At 38.9% G+C, this 19,467-nt stretch overlaps 1 protein-coding gene across 1 annotated transcript; it reads right to left on the bottom strand.

The window, feature by feature from the left end:
• Positions 1 to 16,056: 16,056 nt before the first annotated feature.
• On the bottom strand, positions 16,057 to 19,308 carry tmco1 (transmembrane and coiled-coil domains 1). The gene is made up of 7 exons (XM_080032515.1): positions 19,099 to 19,308; positions 18,153 to 18,230; positions 18,010 to 18,069; positions 17,842 to 17,888; positions 17,566 to 17,633; positions 17,291 to 17,435; positions 16,057 to 16,744 (listed from the first exon to the last, which is right to left on the bottom strand). Exons 1-7 carry the CDS (start codon positions 19,166 to 19,168, stop codon positions 16,646 to 16,648), a joined length of 567 nt encoding a protein of 188 aa, XP_079888641.1. The 5' UTR covers positions 19,169 to 19,308; the 3' UTR covers positions 16,057 to 16,645.
• Between the last annotated feature and the right edge of the window lie 159 nt (positions 19,309 to 19,467).

Genomic DNA, 19,467 nt, shown 5'->3' with positions numbered 1-19,467 from the left:
CCTGCCTGCCTGTGTGGTGGAGGGTGCAGTGAGTGAACAACTGTCTCACTGCACTCTCACAGTAAAAACGCCATATTGCTTACTGGGAAAAAATATCCTTAATATCAGGATGGGGATTTTCCTGGCAATTCCGTAGGATTATGTTACGACTTTCAAGATCAATAGAAAACATTTAATATTTTTTGTGTCTGTGTCTCAGCAAATGTAACTCTATTAATTACATATTCAGTGTAAAATGCCCTGAATTGTAGTATTAAAGGTGGAGTCAGCGATCCAGAGAATGCGTGTTTGATTAATAGTTTTTTTTGTCAAAATCAGTGAATATCTCCTCACAAAATCTAATACGTGTAGCTTATATACCACTGAAAAAAAACAATGTTAAAACTGTAAACACCAGATTTATTTGTCCACCACCTGCCCACAGTATGGGCAGGTGGTGGACATATTCACTGATTTTGACAAAAGGTGATTTTGTCGACAAGAGTGTTGCTTGTATGCAAAACCGATTAATGTATCTTCTATCTTATCTCTTAATATCTTTGTGGTCAAGGTAGAAATACTGCATGTCATAGAATATTTGCTGGTGAAATTGTCTATTAACATATATTTGTCTGTGTGACATAGTTTATGTTTTTGCAGTAACACCTTCTAAACCAGATGACACATAATCAATACTCAATAATAAGTGATCTCTGAATTACAATGTTTGCATTTTGCTAAATCACACCTAAACAATTGCTGTTGCTATTGCCTATAAACAGTGCACGAATGGTGTATTGACTGAGGACATTATTTCCACAGGGAAGAGGAGACTGAATGACATCTATATATACATGAGCAGCTTTCCCTCTGTGAACTCAGCCGCATTTATACACTCTCCTGTTTACAATATTCTAGTCTTTTGGCCATAAAAAAAAAGCTTGTATCTGTCACATTTCTATCCGGCAGACCTTCCCTCAGTGCTGTATAATGCCTTGTTAAAGTCAGCCGGGTGTGAAATGGTGTTTTAAAATAAATGAAACCGAGCGGGAAAGTGAGGAGAGGGGGAATATTGCCATGTCAAGCTGACAGACAGGCAGTGAAAATGTAACAAGAGCTATCATCTTAAAGAAACCCGATTAAATAAGAAACCTAGGGCCGTCTGTGCATCTCCAGCCCCTGATATTGACATGTCGCCCGGCTAGGGCCATTTTTCATTGTCTCATCAAGACAAAGCATTATGGGAGATCAATCTCCCCCCCAGTCTTAGCATCAGATAGGCACATCCCGTTTAAAGTGTAGGCTGTTGCTTTTATTAGTCCTGGTAATCCACTGAATGTTTTAGACAGTGTAGCACACAGGACATCAATGTCACACACTGGCATGCCGAAGGGAGGAGGCTTCATTTGAACCTATGTATATACCATCTGTTGTCACGGAGACTATGGTCTGATCTTAATCAATAAAAACAATGCTGAAATCAATTTAGTTTTATTGTAGCCATCACACGGACCCATTACTTCTAAAGGATTGAGTCCATTTAGATAACAATTGTGGGGATCAGAAGTAAAAAGGCAAGCCGAGCAATCTTCACTTTTAAGCACCAACTGTGCACACTAATACTATAGTCCCACCTTTCAAACCACCTTTCCTCTTTCTCTTTTGCTTAGAGATCCGATTAAAAAGATTGTGGTGGACAGTAATGATGACATGAAATTATACATGATGCCTTTAACCCCCCCAGAGCTTGTATATCTTTAGGGCTCGTTAATTTTAAAAGTCAAGCATTAACCTGCAGTGTAATGTGGACCGGGATAGGGAAGGCAGCTCTCTATAAAAGCACACAACCGCGCAGACACTGTGCATACTACACACAGAAGTGCTCGAGGATGGACTGAAATACGCCAATACAAATAGAAAATACCACAAGAGAAAATATACTCAATTAGAGTGACAGTCCTGCAATCTGCGTATACTTAATATGCAGAATGGCCCCTTGGAAATATTATTGAATTATTGCTAGTGCCTTAAAGGATAGGGGGAGCACGTAAATGTAGCTGGGCAGGATGGGGCTCAGTTAAACTACTTGATCTACTGCTGGGTATCTTAATATTTTACGATGCATCTTATATCATTAAGCGGTCTTGGATTTTGTGTATAATTAAAATAATGAATTGAATATGCAAAGTAACTAGTAACTATAGCCAGAAGTGGAATGTAACTAATAACATTACTCCCTTACTTGAGTACGTATATGATGTACTTTAATGGAGTGTTTTCCATGCTTTATTATTCCACTCCACCACATTTCAGGGAAAATACTGTATATTACTACTGCATTCCTTCACAGCTTTATGAACTGGTTTTTTTATTACCCTTGTGTATATTAAAATTACAAAACATATGATGGAAAAAAATATAAATGAACTCCACTGCACTGTTATGGATTCAATAAAACAACAGTAAATATTTAAAATGAGTTGCAGTTCCTTTTACTGCAAAATTAAAATGCTTTTTACACATTAATACATCTGTGATATTAATATAATAATATCAAATGTAATAGCATAACACTTGCAGGGGCCATTTTTCAGATTTTTGAATATGTTTGCTTTTGATATTTTAGGTACATTTGACATACTTTTACATTGTACTTTTCACATTTTCAAGAAAAGAATTGAACTTGTAATGAAAATATTTCTACATTGCACTTTGGCTCTTTTATTTAAGTCAAGGATCTGAATACTTCCTCTTCCACTGACTATATCATTTTACTCTATTCATTTCCAGCTATAGTTTATAATATATGACATGATAATAAGAAATTTAAAAAGTAAAGGTGAAGTAAGCGATTTATTTATGTTTATATAAGTGTTAAATCGCTCTTTATTCATACAGTGATCACTTACATAATGTGCGCGTTTCATAAAGCCTATCTCTCAGTCAGCTGCTCTGCATGTAATCGGCAAATATACTTTTTGTCGGATCCCGAAATTAATATCCAATCACAAGAGAGAACGCTACAAACCGACACCCGTCTCACTCATGGTCTCACTGCCAGTGCACGCCAGAGGACAGATGGGTGAATGTTTATGCGCCGACAATGGCGGAGCAGGTAAAAATCCTTCCCAATGTCTGTTTTGATGGTTTTTATCATGTTTTATCACAGTTACTTATCTGAGATGATGCTAGATAACTCGCTGTTTGAAGACCGCAGTGCATTAATGTGGTGACGTAGGGACGAGCCAGGAGACTGCTAACTGCAGTCAGTGACAGGAAGTTAGCTAAAAGAACCATTCCGCTTACAGCACCTTTAAATAATTAAATGCAAATATTAAAAAAACACATGCAATCGACTGAATAATTACAATTTGTGGATATCCAGCTCTTTGCAAACACAGTACGTACACTATTCTATTTCGTCTACATTTCATTTTATTTTGCATTCTAAGTTCACTTGCACTACTTTTGTGTCACAGGTGTTGCTCCCTTCACTTGCTTGTGTTTTTTCTTGCGACCGAGACTTTTTTTTTTTTTTTTTAAGTCTTTATTGAACATGGTTAAAAAAAAATAATACAAACAAAAATAAAACGATTGAGCAGTAAAAAAGGAAAGAAATAAATTAAAAACAAACAAATGGGATCCTCAGGATCCTAAGCAACAAATACATAACTCAAATAACATAGTTCATGTTCAAAAGGGATAGGAAGAAGTTAAGAAAAACTTTTCTGGTCCTACCCCCTAAAGCGACTTAAGAGGAGCCTGAGCCATTGCCAACGACTGCTGCTGTAATTGCTGTTCATATGACAAATAAACCTTAAACCTTAAATAAATCTTGAATCTTGAATCTCTTAAATGTTGAGGAATGAATGTAAAAGCTATTCCGTCACAACACAACTTGACTCCAACCAAAACAAGCTCCCGGACCCCCCCCCCCCCACCTCCCCCCCCTCTCTCTCTCTCTCTCTCTCTCTCTCTCTCTCTCTCTCTCTCTCTCTCTCTCTACCTCTATGGCCCCTCAGGGACTGAGCTATGGAGCTCTGGACTGGGCCTGTTGATTGCACTTTGACCGATCATTTCCTTCGAGTGCTCCAGAATGTCACATACAAAAAGCATTCTTCATCCAGCGCCCAGAAACTCTCCACGTCTGCACTGATCAAAGAGACATGATGAGAGGATCTGGCCCCACTCTCTCTCCCACTGAAACATAAGGCCTGAGTGTTTAGACTCCACTGTCTGCTGCTATATACGTGACTGTGTCCCGGCCAAATGCAAAAGACATTAGAGACATTTTACTGTGTTGTTTTTTGATTTGTATAAGTTTAACACTTTGTCTACTAAAAATATGAAAAAAAATGGGGGGTTGTAAAGAGAATATGAAATGCAAACACTTTTTCTTTCTCACAATTCACATAATGGGAAATGACAACAAGACTATATAACCAGGCGGGCAGAGACTTAGCTGTAGTGTGTGGGTCAGTCAACAACAATATAAGAACTGGATGTTTTGTCCCTTCTCTGAGGACAGAATCAGAGCCACCAGAGCAGTGTGTGTGTGTGTGTGTGTGTGTGTGTGTGTGTGTGTGTGTGTGTGTGTGTGTGTGTGTGTGTGTATGTGTGTGTGTGTGTTTGTTTGTCTGCATGCGTGCATTTGTGCATTTTTGCCTGTGTGCGTGTGTGTCAGCTTGTTCATGTGTATGCGTGCATGTGTGTGAGTGTGTGTGTGTGTGTGTGTGTGTGTGTGTGTGTGTGTGTGTGTGTGTGTGTGTGTGTGTGTGTGTGTGTGTGTGTGTGTGTGTGTGTGTGTGTGAGGATTAAGATGTTGTTTGACGACCTGGCCCCCCCTGACGGAGGAGCTTTCTGACCACAGATAAACATGAGCCTGGTTGGGTCTCTGTGCACGGTCAGCAACAGGAGCGCATCAATCACAGCTGGAGTGGAGGCTCCCCAAGGCAGGGAAAAAGCCTCAGCCAGCTGCCGCCCCCAAGCCCTCCCTCACACACACACACACACACACAAATGCACAGACGTAGCAGTACATGAACACACACACACGCACATAGGAGTACATGAACACACACATACGCAAAGGAGCACAAAAACACATACACTCACACACGTAGGAGTACATAAACACACACACACTCTCACACATGTATACACACACACACACACACACACACACACACACACACACGTAGGAGTACATAAACACACACACTCACACACATGCATACACACACACACACACACACACACACACATGTAGGAGTACATTAACACACATACACACACACACAAGCTTGATCTCCCTCCACAACTTAACTCTGACAGACACCCCGTGGCCAGGCTGCTTTAGAGGCCGAACAAAGAAGAAAAAGAAAGAAGAAAAACACACACGTTCAGTACAATGTCAATTTGATTACACATAGATATTACCATTTGCTCATTTCATTACAGTAAGCATTTTTTTTTAATTTAGCCAATTAGTATTTGTATTTGTGTTCAGATTTGTGTTCATCTTTTGTTTGTTAAAATCTCACAGAGGCAGTGGTAAATGAAGTGTAAGTGATGATACCTTTTCATTTAAAAATACACCTTTCTCAGGCCTGCCTTGTAAAAGAATTGTACCTATAGAGTGAAGTAAAAATATACTCATGGTATCAAAAGTGCAACACTCTTTATGAAGAATGGTCCCTTTCAGACAGTATGATAATATAAACATTATAAACTGAATAACTATTAGTAGAAATCAATTGTTATCCAAATAAGATTTTAATTTTATGGTTGCCCGAGATGGAGTAGAAGTGAATATGCACTGGAAAATTCCTCCATAAAATCTTTTAGCATATTTCACACATGTACCTTCATTCAAATATTACCTCTCAAATCAGAGGTAACTGTAAATGTCCAAAATAACATACAACGTGCAGAATTCTTGGGAGCAGACTGAATAAGTGTAGAGGGATTAAAAGAATATGCAAATTTCCATCAAGACATAATGGAGTAGAAGTATGACCTGGCCAAAAATGAGCACAGGAATAAATGAGTATTTTTCCAAAGATGTGTAGCAGGTAGTTAAACAGTAAAACAGGATCAAAATAATGATGTTTATGTTAAATATATAATATAATATAATAAAATGTACAGCTACTTTTCTAGTACCTGCCTGTATCATCTCCAGCTAATGCTTTGGATCCCGTTTGGTCTTTGGTAATAATTCTGAATAATTGGATGACACTTTGGAAGGTGAAAATACATTATGCAGCGATAATAATCCACTACTCATGTGCTAGTCTCACTCCTCTTTTCCTCAGGAAGAAGCACTATGAAAATATGCAGCTGGTGTAGTGTGTGAGTGTGGAAGACTTTAAAAAAACAACAACACATTTTCACATTTTGGAATTTTAGACTAAACGTGTAATACAGTTGGTGTGTGTGTGTGTGTGTGTGTGTGTGTGTGTGTGTGTGTGTGTGTGTGTGTGTGTGTGTGCGTGCGTGTCTGTGCGTGTTTGTGTGTGTGTGTGTGTGTGTGTGTGTGTGTGTGTGTGTGTGTGTGTGTGTGTGTGTGTGTGTGTGTCTGTGTGTGTGTGTGTGTGTGTGTGTGTGTGTGTGTGTGTGTGTGTGTGTGTGTGTGTGTGTGTGTGTGTGTGTGTGTGCAGCATCAATCAGTTGATATCTGGTATCAAAAGCGCCTCTTGCCTGTGAAGACGGTTGTTTGTCGTCTTTGTGCATATTATTTTATAACCTTTTTTTTTTTACACTTTTTTTCTGTACATATTTAAATCATGATCACAGATTCAAAGTGTGAACATAAAACACATTGCAAGCAATGCTGTAAGTAAAATACATAGGGGAAAAAAACATAAGGAAAACATAAACATTTAAAATTAAATAAAAATTAAAACAAACTGTTCATTCGAAACACTTGCAAATGTCCATGTTGAAATGGATCCTCAACATTAAAGGTTCTGCAGCAGGGTTGTATTGCATTCTGTGTGTGTCCTGTTGGCATGTTGTGATGGTTAGTTATATGCTTCTATAGGCTATTTGTCAATGTATTACTTCATAGTGTATAGTTTCCTTTGTTGAATTAGAGTTAAATTGATAACATGAAACATATCATTTCACTGTAGTGTTTTCGGTGTGTGGGTAAATGTGTTGTCCTGAATGCATGGATTCCCCCCCCCCCCCCCCTCTCCCTGGTAAATATTGCCCCCTGCTGGAAAACAATGGACGCTGCCATCTTTAGCTATCAAACCGTTAGTACAACAAAGTTACTCTAGCAGTCAGAGTGAAAGTGGGGCTGCAACTAAGAATTATTTTAAACATCAATTGATCTGCTGATCTTGTTCTCAATCAACCCACTTGTCAACAGCCCAAACGGACCATTTTAACCATATGAAAAATGAAAGAAGCGCTTATCTTTCAGACTTGAGAAGCTGTTACAAGGACTATTTTGAATATATATAAAAAATGACTAGAACAAAAAACCTGATTATTAGAAAAATTGCTGATTAATTTTTCTGGCTATTGACAAGTCATACTTTTGATCATTTCAGCTCCATAGAGAATCAATAACGTCTAAATGGAGAAACATTTTGTTCATGGTCATGCCAGCTTCAGAGAGCAGGGTGCTTTGGGTCAACAGTGACTTGATGAGACACAAAAGCCATAATTACAACATGGCCTACAGTGTGGGCTAGAAACAGTTGTATGCATGACAAAATAAGAAAACCTTTAAACATTTATGTATCAACTATTGAAAAGTATGACATTTTAATATTAGTTTAAAGTAGCATTACTTTGAGTAATTTCACCACAGTATTTTCAGCTACTTGTACTACTGGTGTTGTTTCTTGGACTACATGTGTGTGTGTGTGTGCGTGCTATTGATTGCATGAGTTAATGTTTTGAACAGATCTAATAAGCAGTTCTTACATTAGATCTATTTGAGTGTGACCTATTCACAGCTTCTTCATTGTCCTGTGAACAGACAATGAGGAAGTCAAATTGCTGGGAATTCTTTCTTTTTACTGCAATCCAGCTCCTCCTTTTGCACTTCTATGAATCTTGATGTATTTTCTTTGTTTTTTTTACCAGCTCTTAAATGCTTTAATCTTGATGTATTTTATGCCCCTGTAAAGCACTTTGAATGGCCTTGTGTCTGAATTGTGTGACATGAATAAACTTGCCTTGCCTTATATGGAACAGGATCTTTTCTACAGAAAAGCGCAGTACACCTCCTGGATAGGATAAGGAATATGCTTTGCAAGGCACCACTAAACATTCATGCATTCTCTCTACACAGCTTAGCCTCTCAGCGCCTGTACAGTATGTTAAAGTCAATGTGCTGAGGGGAAAAAGTCATGGTGCCAGCAAATGAATGTCTTGAGAGAGTGCATAAACAGCAAAGCTTTTTATCATCAAAGTGCTGAATATTCATTTCCCCAGGAGGACGCAGCGTGAGCAAAGGAAAACAGCTGACCTGGTCTGTTGGATTGATTGATACCTGTCAAAGCTGTACCAGGCAGCCACACGGAGCAAAAAAAAAGATTCACCTGACAATAGTTTGTGAAGCACCACTCACTCTCATAGCTTTTAACAATGTATATTCTGTGCAAATGGTACAACAAAAAACAACATATTTCAGCATAAGTTTTGATTTGGAAAAAGACAAGTTTTTCTTTCTATAAAACTCCACATTGAACAAAGACAGAGAACCCTGACCTAGATGTGTGTTATAGTGCATGAGTTTGTGTTCTAATTGAAAGCTGGTTAGGGATGCATTAATTAGTCAAGGGTTCTTTCCCTCCTCCGCCATTCGCCGCCATCATGAACATTACCTACACAAAGCGCTCCATGTAATTGATATTGTGAACAAAGATCATAAAATCACCTCGATCAAATAAAAAGCGCTTAATTGGCCGACTTATTACATTCCAGAGTCCATTATGAAGAATGATATTCTATTCCTTTTTCTCTGGGAGGTAATTGAATTTCTAATAGAACGTTTTAGTTTTTCAAATGACCTTTTTCAATTAAGGCTCTTTAATTGAATCTATATCTTTTTCAATCACTGGATGTCATTTAATTAAACTATATGAGATACATATAGGACGCTCTGATCCCAAATTGCGTTCTTTTTTTTCTTACACTTTTGGAATATTTGTGCCTTTGGCAAACTGATCAAATCTGACTAAATAATATTCATATCCACCTTGTCATTAAATTATTTATTGTGTTAACATAAGGATGTTACAACAAATCCCAAGTATCAAACTAATACATTTACAGTATGTAACAATACTATTTGAGCTTTGTCATACCTTTTGATTTTATCAAAAGATTACAGCCAACAGAATGGCTCTGGTTTTTAGACATGAAGAGCCAAACTAAAGAGACTACCGGAAACTCTTCAATAGTTATGAAAGAGTCTAATTTTTTGATGACCATAGATGACCTGTAACAGCAAATGACACCCATCATCAAAATAACCCTATTCTTATATAGTTATTATGAATGCCTTTGCTGGGGTGTGATTTACCGCAAACTGACACAACAATTTATGTCAGGCAGACGGGAAAAGCCTGTGTTTATGAACACTACTAAATCAAAGTTTACTTACAAATACACGCACAGCCGGCACACGCTAGCAAAGATCTTTAGGACAGCAGGCGCTGGTGATGAAACTCTACCGCTTTGGTCCAAAGGGGGCGCTACAATCAACAAAAAACAGAAAGTTCCTCAAAGTCACTTTAAATAATGAAGGTGACCTCCATCCTGTAGCTGGAGCTAACAGGAAGACAGAGAAGACCTTAAGCCATCATGATAATAATAATAATGATGATTAATAAATGCCATTACAAATTCTAAAATAATAAGACTGACAGAAATTGTTTTAGAGAACTAGAACATACAAAAAAAGTAAAATTAAACCAAAGTAAACAATTAGGAATACAAAATAGGTTAAATAAGTTCAAACAAATAGGTAGAAATTAGGCAAAACTGTTTTTTTTTAAAAAGGACGTTTTTCATGAAGAAGCTTGTTTGTGGTTTCCAGTATCAAACAACAAGCTGAGCGTGTGCGTGTTTGTATGTGAGGATGAAATGTGACTTTGAGAGAGACAAACAAACAAGAAGACAAGAAGTGAGAAAAGCATCAAGCCCAACAACATCTGACAAACAAAGCCCACACGCTCTGCCCCCAAATGCTGCCGCCGCCCATCGCCCTCAAATGTCTTTGTGTTTCTGTCTCACCTTTCGGCGCGGCGTTAATACTCCATCCCCAGTCGTCTGCTCTCTCTCCTGGGTACAGCAGCTGCCTCTCTCCCCCCCTTCCCCCCTCCTCCCTCTCTCTTTCTCTCTCTCCCAACCCCCTCAAAATCACCTTTTCTTTTCGAATCAAGTTCAACATCTGGAGGAGGAAAGAAATCCCCGAGAAAAACTGCTTTTGTTCTCTTGAACGTCAGAAGAGATTTGGGCCGGGCTGAGGCAGGACTTAGGGGCAGCTGAGATGATGTGTCCTAAGTAGGGGAGCATTCTGTCAGCCGCAGTGACAAACTAGAAAGGAGGATTTTGTGCAGATTCTGCCGTCCATTAACAAAATGAGGAATTTCTACATCTGCCATTTGCCAGATCTTTCTTTTCCTTAAGCCTTTTGGTGTGTTCAGGTTCAGGTCCCTACATTACACAGTCTACACACAGCGTGGTCATCTCATTAAAAATGTTCCCCCAAAATCCCCCAGACAAATATGGTGACACAGAATGTAAAAATTATATCAGCATAGGTAGCCCACTGTAATCCAGAGGCATATACAGACGCTTAAGGCGAGACACTGCAGTTGAATAGGGTTCTGCATTTTTAACTGATATACAGAATATCATCATGTAACTTTGCCAGCTGATTACTGACATTATATCAATTATTTCTGGTATTACAATATTTTCAGAAATAATTGAAAAAATATCCAAATACGGCAACATCTAACTCAATATGCGTAGTACATTTGCATCTGTTTTAAATAACAAAAATCGAGATGTTGGATGAAGCATGATTTAAATCTTTATTTCATTTTGTGAACGTATTCCAGTCCAAGGTTTTCACTGAGCAGATTTCGGATACAGCCTATTTTTCAAAAATGGCACAACATGTACAGGTCTTAAAAAATTTAAAACTAAATGTATCATAAAATTTGACAATTAACAACATATGAACAAACCCTTCTGTGATAACCTTCACCATGGTGCTTAGAATAATTATTGCCAGTTTAGTTGATTTAGGTGCTTTAGAAGGTGAGATGGTTGGTTCAGAATATTGAAAAAAAGCTAATGTTGAGATAATGTCCGTTAAAGAAGGTTGTATAGGAGAAATATATAGAAACAAATCGACAAGGTTGAGTCAAATAAACACCTAAATGTACATTTTGGACCTTTTATTTATACTAGTATGAAAGAAGACAAAATCTCAAAATTGACCATGCTGTGCTTGAAAAAAAAAATCAGTCTTGTTCCCTGCTGTGTCATGCCTTAAATAGCATCTGAATATGCCACTGGATGAAAGAGGAGGGGATGAAAGGAGCCAACAGTAAGGAGCACACTGGATTATGTCAACTTGAGGCCTAAACTCAACTGTGCGCGGTGCAGATCTGTGACAGTATCTAACCAAAAGGGACTAATAACTAGGAGAGAGAGAAACTAGAAAAACCTCCGGGCTACACAGGCCAGCTCACATTGTTTGTTTTCCAGTGTGTGTTGGCCCTCAGAATACAGGATGCCTTTCCATGCAATGTGACAGACTTCTGCTATTCTTATAGTGCTGCTGTGGCTAAAGGGGGTTGGAGCGGAGCAGGGTATAGGGCCAGGGAGGTCTGGGGGAGGGGGGGGGATCGTTGGGCTCCTGGCAGTGAAGACGCCTCACACTGCAAAAATCTGCAAATATCTGTAAGTATATTGGTCTAATGTTAAGTCAAAGTATCTCATCATGGCACTTAATATACTGTATAATACCCGTAATATAAGAAACAATCGCCCAACAAGCAACACTTCAGTGAGAAATAAGGACTTGTAAGTTCAATACGCTTGCATTGAAAATGAGGGTCAAAGTCAAAGTCAAAGTCAGCTTTATTGTCAATTTCTGCAATATGTGACAGACCTACGGTGAAGTTAAAGTAAGACAGAAAAAAAGGCTGGATTACTATTATACAAATGCTCAATACCAAATGCTCAATCTTTTCACACACACACACACACACACACACACTATCACCACCACACCCCAGACCCTCCACCCATCTCCCAATCCGGATGCTGCTATAAGCACTGACAAACGCAACAAGATAATTAGGGTATAGGATATACTGTCCTAATTACAAAGAAGTGTTGGCGAACATTTCTCTTTGGGGGGCCCATGACACCATGCACACACCATTTCCCCCTTTCGATTAAAGGCAAATGTAGCATGTAAAAACTGTGTGATTGTTTTTTACACCCCTCTGCATGAGGCTGATCCACAGTGACACCCGACAGACAGCTGGAATGGCTGAGGGCCACCTGACTTCTGAGGGAAAGAGACGCGCTCCGACCCCCCTGCAACCATACTGAGAGAAATGAGTTATGCTGTGTGTGTGTGTGTGTGTGTGTGTGTGTGTGTGTGTGTGTGTGTGTGTGTGTGTGTGTGTGTGTGTGTGTGTGTGTGTGTGTGTGTGTGTGTGTGTGTGTGTGTGTGCTGAGGGGATGCTAGACTGGAGATAACACACCCACAATCCCCTCACACTCTGCTCTACTTTCTCTGTCAATTAAGAGACGAGCAACAACATGACTACAAAGGCAACAACAAGCCCACAGCACTGCAAATCGCCCAGCACTTTTCTTTATATTTTTTTTATATCAAAGTCAAGGTTTAGTGCAGAGCTTTTCAAAAGTCACATTGAGCCCCAAATGAGGAATGAATACATGTATTCTCAAGGAACTGTTAACGGCAGCTAGAAGCCTTTCCCCTGAATCTTGTCCTATTATGTACTTAACATACTCCAGGTGAACACAAAAATAAGGTGTTTCTTATTGCCGAACTTGAACTGCACCTCTCCAAATAGCTCCATTGTAGCTCATGCATATGGCCTACTGTACAAGCAAATTCATCTCAAAATGTGTGGTTGGAAAGAGTTCCTGGATTCTAGGTTCAGGTTTGCGAGGTGATTGTGTTGAGCTAATCTTACCTCAAACTCTTGATCCCCTCCCCCTCCCCCCTCAAAAAAAATGTCAACCTGCTTCTTCACACAGTATTGTAAGTGTACACTCATTAGAAGAATGCAGTGCACTGCCTGTACCTAGCCGCCTTATTACTGGCAGAGATGGAGCAGAGCGGCAGAGAGCGTGTGGAAGCCACAGGCTCTCTAAATATTAATGAACTTCTCCTCACGCGGGAATAGTGGGAGCATCCAGCTTTCCCTTTTCCTCTCCTTTATGATGCTCGTTTGTTTAATTAAAAGAGTGTGTATTAGGGAAATGAGCTGCTATGGAAATGCCTCTGGAGGGTGGGGGGAGAGGGGGGGGGGTCTCACTAGGAAGGGGGCCACTGGCATAGATGGAGGAGCTGGGACTTCATGGTAAAAACTGCATTCATTGAAGCCATGTGCACCTCATTAGTAGGGGTGTAAATCGCTGGTTTCATAACGATACGGATATGAGATCCATTCATTGGACATAAAGTTACAATATTTGCCGATATCACACAGTCTGCTGTGATACGACTTTGATTTGATTTAGGGTCCTGCCATGGATATGAGACCATATCATTTAACACGACCTGTTACATTTAGATCAACTAAAAATGTTTTTTTTTTTTTTTTTTTAGCTTTTCCAGATATTAAATAAAAAAAGGAATCCATTCTTTTGGTGGACATAGTGTCACAGACACACTGACGTGCAGGGGGATTGTCAAGAAAAAAAAGAGTATATTAAAGACAGCGATATAAATCGATGTTTGGACATTGCATCTATACGGTTCTACAGTATGCCTTGCTAGTGAATAGATATATGGATCTACTGAATATGTACAGCCCTACTCATTAGCTGTCTTATTATTCAATAATCTGATCATTCATATATATTGGAGATCAATAGAGAGACATGTCACAAAATGATGCTAAATAATAAAAAGTGTTAGAACTTTGGAACTTTAAAAAAAAAATCCTTCCCATAAAGACATGCTGTTAAACATCCATAAAGACACTGGATTATGTAGTACAAACATGGCCTAAGGCGGCTTCTGAATTCAAGGCGCACGGTCTCTCATCATTACTACGAGGGATCAGATAAGCTCATCTTTTCCTTAACAATAACGTGAGTAAACAGCACTTCCTCTTCCCATTTCTCCATCCTTCATCCTTTCATCCAATTCACTTCAATTCAGGACAGAAATGAGCCGGAGCTTTAGTTTGGGAGCAGATAGTAAACATAGAGCGTTCTTTTTTATTTCCAGTCTATAATAACACTGACAGGTTTGTGGAGAATAGGACCACACTTGAAATCCCTTTTTTTAATTGCTTTTCAACAGCGGTAACAAAGGAGTCATTTGGAACCACATACAATAGCACTCTCAGAACTGTCTGCCCTAGTTATTCCAGAAAAGAAACTTTTAATTCAAAGTGCTGTGTAGATTAATTTTCTGATATGTTAAACATTGTTCAGCATACTAATTGACACCATTTTTTTTTTATTGTGCCAAGCAAGTCTTTTCATGGAGGCGTAATTAAAAGGGCTGGCGCGAGGGCTTTTATGGCACACGTTAGAGCAGAAATGAGCCAATTACCATTTTCTGTTTGAGATGAAATGACCGTCACTGTGCCGGGCTCTCTTTTATGAAGCCCACTTAATGTTTTTTTTTTTTTTCAAATCACCCCCAAATATTTAGTATTCCACATCCAAAGAGCGAGAGAGACAGAGAGCAAATGAGCACGCCAATATGCGTATCTGTCCTCATACATGAATTACTGTAAGATACTACAAAAAAAATAAAAGATGCTTATATTTGTTCTCATAGTGCAGCATTTGTTACTCTGCATTTGGAAATCATGTTGTTTTTGCTTTGTACATCAAATGTAGCCTATTTATTGTGTTTCATCGTAACTAAAGATATGGGCTAATAGTTCAAAAAGGCTTTTTCTGAACGTTAAAAGTGTAGATCAAATTTGGATTTGAATGTCAGTTACCTTTCAAAGTATGATTTATCTGTACCTGGTGCTTCCGACTCTCGTCAGTCTTTCAGGAGAATCCAGTGTGAGCTAAAGGTGGAGAGATTGCTCCACCTTGTGGTGGAAGAGAATACTACAGGTACAGAAGGAAACCTTATTCAGAACCACACAAAGTAACTGAATTTATATCAGAACGGCTTGATTCATCAATGAAAATAAAACTCCTTAAGCCCCACTCAACTCAATGTGTGTCGCTTATTTTAAGTTCACAGTTTGATACAAGGATGTTTTCACCGGCTACATCATGGACGCACCTTTTAATTCTGTTGTATGTCTGTCGCCCCCTGGTGGTTATTACGTTCCTAGGGAGAGAGAGGGGAGGTTCAAATACACCTCCTCCTATACATACAAGAACGTAAATTCACAAACAACAAGAGACAAACATTTTCTGTATTTGTAAAAGAAGTACAACTGTATGTATTAACAATTTCCGATTGTCAAAACAGAAAGGCAATGAAGACACTGGGTGTAATTCATTTGATGTGTTTCAATTGTTTGAAATGTTGCGTACTGGCTATTTTCTAATTTTGTATTAATAATTGGATCCGTTTTTCTTTTGGTCTTATCTTTGTCTCCCTATGTTTAAATATTTGATGTTTTCTTTGTCGTGATAAAAGTTTGAAATAAAGTTGAAGAAAAAATTAAATAAAACAGGAAGAAAACATTATTATTACCCTGGCTGTGTTGCTTTTAACATTATGGGAGCAAGAAAGAATTGAAGATTTAATTTCTTACATTCATGTGTGAGGAATTAGTTGTTTCAATAACAAAATGTGCTTTCACCTGTTCACATTAAAAAAAAAAGAAAAACATAACGAAAGTGTAATCATAAAACTTTTTTAATACGTTATTAATAAGGAGACAAACAATGACATACAATAATACTGATAAATGGATCAGATGTTACTGTGCCAATGAATCATTAAAATCCTCAAAACAATGTATGGCATGTGTTGAATACAAGGTAGGCAGTTGTATCCTTTGGTTAATCAAACTAATTAAGAAACAACCTTTTTTTCCCTCTAATTTCTAAAACGAGACGATCTTAAAGTTAAATAAACACAAACATGAGTGAGAAATCCAATTCCGTAGTGATACGGTAGCTGCAACAGTTGATAGGTTTCGCTCCAGCAGTTCTGTCTGTGCTCTGATTGGGGGGCGCCATGACAGACCCTGTGTTCCAATACCCACACACTACCATACTATTTAGTATGCCAGAAAAAGATGTAGGATGTCCCAATACCTGCATGTCAAATGCAGTATGGCAAAAATACCAGGATGCCGTTATGCATCCAATTGCATTTTGCAGTATTGAAACCAGCATGCTTCAGTATGTAGTATAGTAAAAGGGAAAAGTGTGTGATTGGGAACGCAGGTAAACACAGCCCTGTTGACCTCCAGTGCTCCAGTGTTTAGGAGAACTTGGCGGCCTGGGGAGGGGGGCCCAGGAAGCCCCCGGCCTGCTTGGTGGCAGCTCTGGACGGGGCCAGGCCCAACATCTTCTGAATGTTCTGGAGGGAAAAGACACAAAAACCCTCTCAGAACGCACAACATTTGACTGGCTTATAAATGCAAGTAGGGATCGCATACCATGTTTTGGTCCCGCTTTTGTCTAAAAAAATAAATAAATCCTTTTTTCTTTTATTATGAAGACATTAAAATCTAACATCTAACTCTGCTATGTAGATAGATACACATATAACATAGTATATCCAATTGTATTGGTCTTTACAGACTAATAGGGTTATATTTTTAGGGTCTCTACCCACACTTTTTCAGCTGGTTTTGCACTTTTCTTATGTTTGCACTGATAGGACTGCATCCACCTTGGTTGAACATGTACAATGACAATAAAGACTATTCTTAGAAGCTTAGAATAAAGTAAAAACAGACTATGGAATTTGGATGGGTACGTGGATCGTAGTTGTGAGTCCGATATACGATACGCAGATTGCAGCCATATCAGACAGGATTACTACTATTGGATGGGTCCCAGGGCTTACTGTGGCTCTACAGTGGTTGCTGGTGTAGGAGTGACCATAGCCTGGATGAGTTACCTGTCTGATGGACATGGTACACAGGATATAGAGGAAGATAAAGGAGCAGTCCGTGTAGTCCTCTCCCAGCAGGTTGCGGTGGGACAGGCCCTGGATGTAGGACAGCGGCGTGAAGGGCAGTTTGGCCACCACTCGCCCATCAAAGCTGAACACGACCCAAAAAACAAGACAAGTTTAACCACTACACCACGAGCACAGCACACCCAATTTCATTTGATTCTCTTTTAAGATAAAAATGTCATATCCGACCAATGTAACTGGGGTGTGTCACTTACATGGAGTTGAACATGCCCATCAAAGCTGTAAAGCAGAAGCCTATGGCGAACATTGACTTCATGCGCACCTGCAAAATAAAAACACACACAAACATGAGATTACATCTGAAATCGGATAACATTTAAATGATATGCATCAAACTACAGCCGGGGGATATGAGCCGACCAAACTCCCAAGAGATGATGTCATTTTGTATACATTCAGACGACTTGGAGGATGATATGTCAAAGGATTTAGCTCCTAGCATTAGCGTCCATATTCCCTGTGTCTCTTACCATGGACAAGTCTCTGTTGTTGTTCTTCAGTTTCTCCTCTTGTCTTTCTGTAATACATTCAGAGAGAAGCATATAAGGGTCTGTTTGTGTGAGTCAATGTTTTTCAATGTTTAGACACACAACACATTATTAACTTTTTGGCCCATTTGTTTACTGCGTTCTTCTTACCAATCTTCTTCTTCTGTTGACGTCCTGCAGATTCGGTGATGGTTTCCTTCTTCTTCTCCACTAGTATCAAACAGACAGCAGACAGTGTATTAGAGACGGCCCAAAGTAACAACAATGCCACAACAACATTAGTAGTTACTTACGTTTTTTGCTTTGTTTTTCCACCTCAGCCTTCAGCCTCTTGTACTTCTCAGTCCGATAGACTAAAACCCAGGTGATCCCTGAGGAACAAAAAATCACAAGCAGGGGTAGGTTTGTAAAAATATATATATATATATATATATATATATATATATATATATATATATATATATATATATATATATATATATATATATATATATGAATTTGATTTATTAGATCAGCCAACAGTGACATTTGAGTTGATCAGAACAATCCTAGAAACTACCTCTACCTCAAGATCAACTTTCAAATACTTGCGACTATGTATGGTGGTCATACAAACATTCTGTGGCCTTCTAATGCAGGCCAGGCAACAATGAGAAAAATACACAAAGCGACAGTAATATAGGAGCCTATTGGATTTCCTGCTTTTTTTTGCTGGTTGTTATTCACCAGCTGAATTTAAAGTCTTGTCATTTCCCACTGTACCTGAATGCCCCATCAACGGGAAAGTTTATGGAAGCCCTTTTGCTCGAGCTTGATAACAACGTTAACGCAGGTCTTGAGAGGAAGACAGGCATTTTGGACACCTGCCCTATAGTCAACGAATGTCTTCAATTAATTTCTATGTTTTCCAATTAAGTTTCGAAAAGGGTATACACATTTATGCCGTCCGACAGAAATAGTTAATCTAACCGGATTGCTGGTTAACTTGTTTACGTCAAACATTAGCTTGGTTAGCTAAACTCACTGGCCAGCTAGCTAGCGCACTGCTTGTCTTCAGTTGCATCAATGTGAGCAATAATTCACGTCCAAAACGTTTCCACGCCTTGTAACATTTAGACTGATGCCAGGTTGTAATGTATCTCCGTTTCTTGGACGATAATAAAAAGCGACTGTGCTCGAACATGCAGTGGAGGGTTGGACTCATAGACATATAAGGGCTCTTTATATGGTTGGACTCACCTTCTGCTAACAGTGCTGTGCACACGGAGATAAACACGATGAGAATAGTGTCCGCGAACATTGTGCTCATGGTGTACCGTCCCGCTCAATGTAACGTGTAATCAGATCGCACAGGGGAATATTAAATGCTATATTAATTACAGCGTTAACACCATACAGTCCGTAAACACGCCGAGCACAGTACACCGGTCAGCTAAGCTTTAGCTAAAGCCTACGTCAGCCTTAGTGATAGAGTACTTCCGGTTCAACCCCATATAACCACACAATGAAACATTATATTAAAACAAAATGATACAGCTGCTCCTCAATAGAAGCTACATTTTCTTAATTATAATCAACATTGGTTCATAATGGTGTTAATTTCTGAGA

The sequence above is a fragment of the Ammodytes marinus genome (genome assembly GCF_949987685.1).
Source record: "Ammodytes marinus genome assembly, chromosome: 8".
Classification (NCBI taxonomy): Eukaryota; Metazoa; Chordata; class Actinopteri; order Uranoscopiformes; family Ammodytidae; genus Ammodytes; species Ammodytes marinus.
Note: the sequence above shows the minus strand (reverse complement) of the source record. Positions and strands in the feature narration are given on the sequence as shown.

Bases quoted from the DNA above. Each gene is read 5' to 3' on its own strand.
- tmco1 (XM_080032515.1), bottom strand. From the start codon at position 19,168: ATGAGCACAATGTTCGCGGACACTATTCTCATCGTGTTTATCTCCGTG. The intron at 18,070-18,152 runs GTAAGTAACTAC...GTTTGATACTAG, and splicing joins GGAAAAACAAAGCAAAAAAC to TGGAGAAGAAGAAGGAAACC. The intron at 17,634-17,841 runs GTAAGAGACACA...TTTATTTTGCAG, and splicing joins ACAACAGAGACTTGTCCATG to GTGCGCATGAAGTCAATGTT.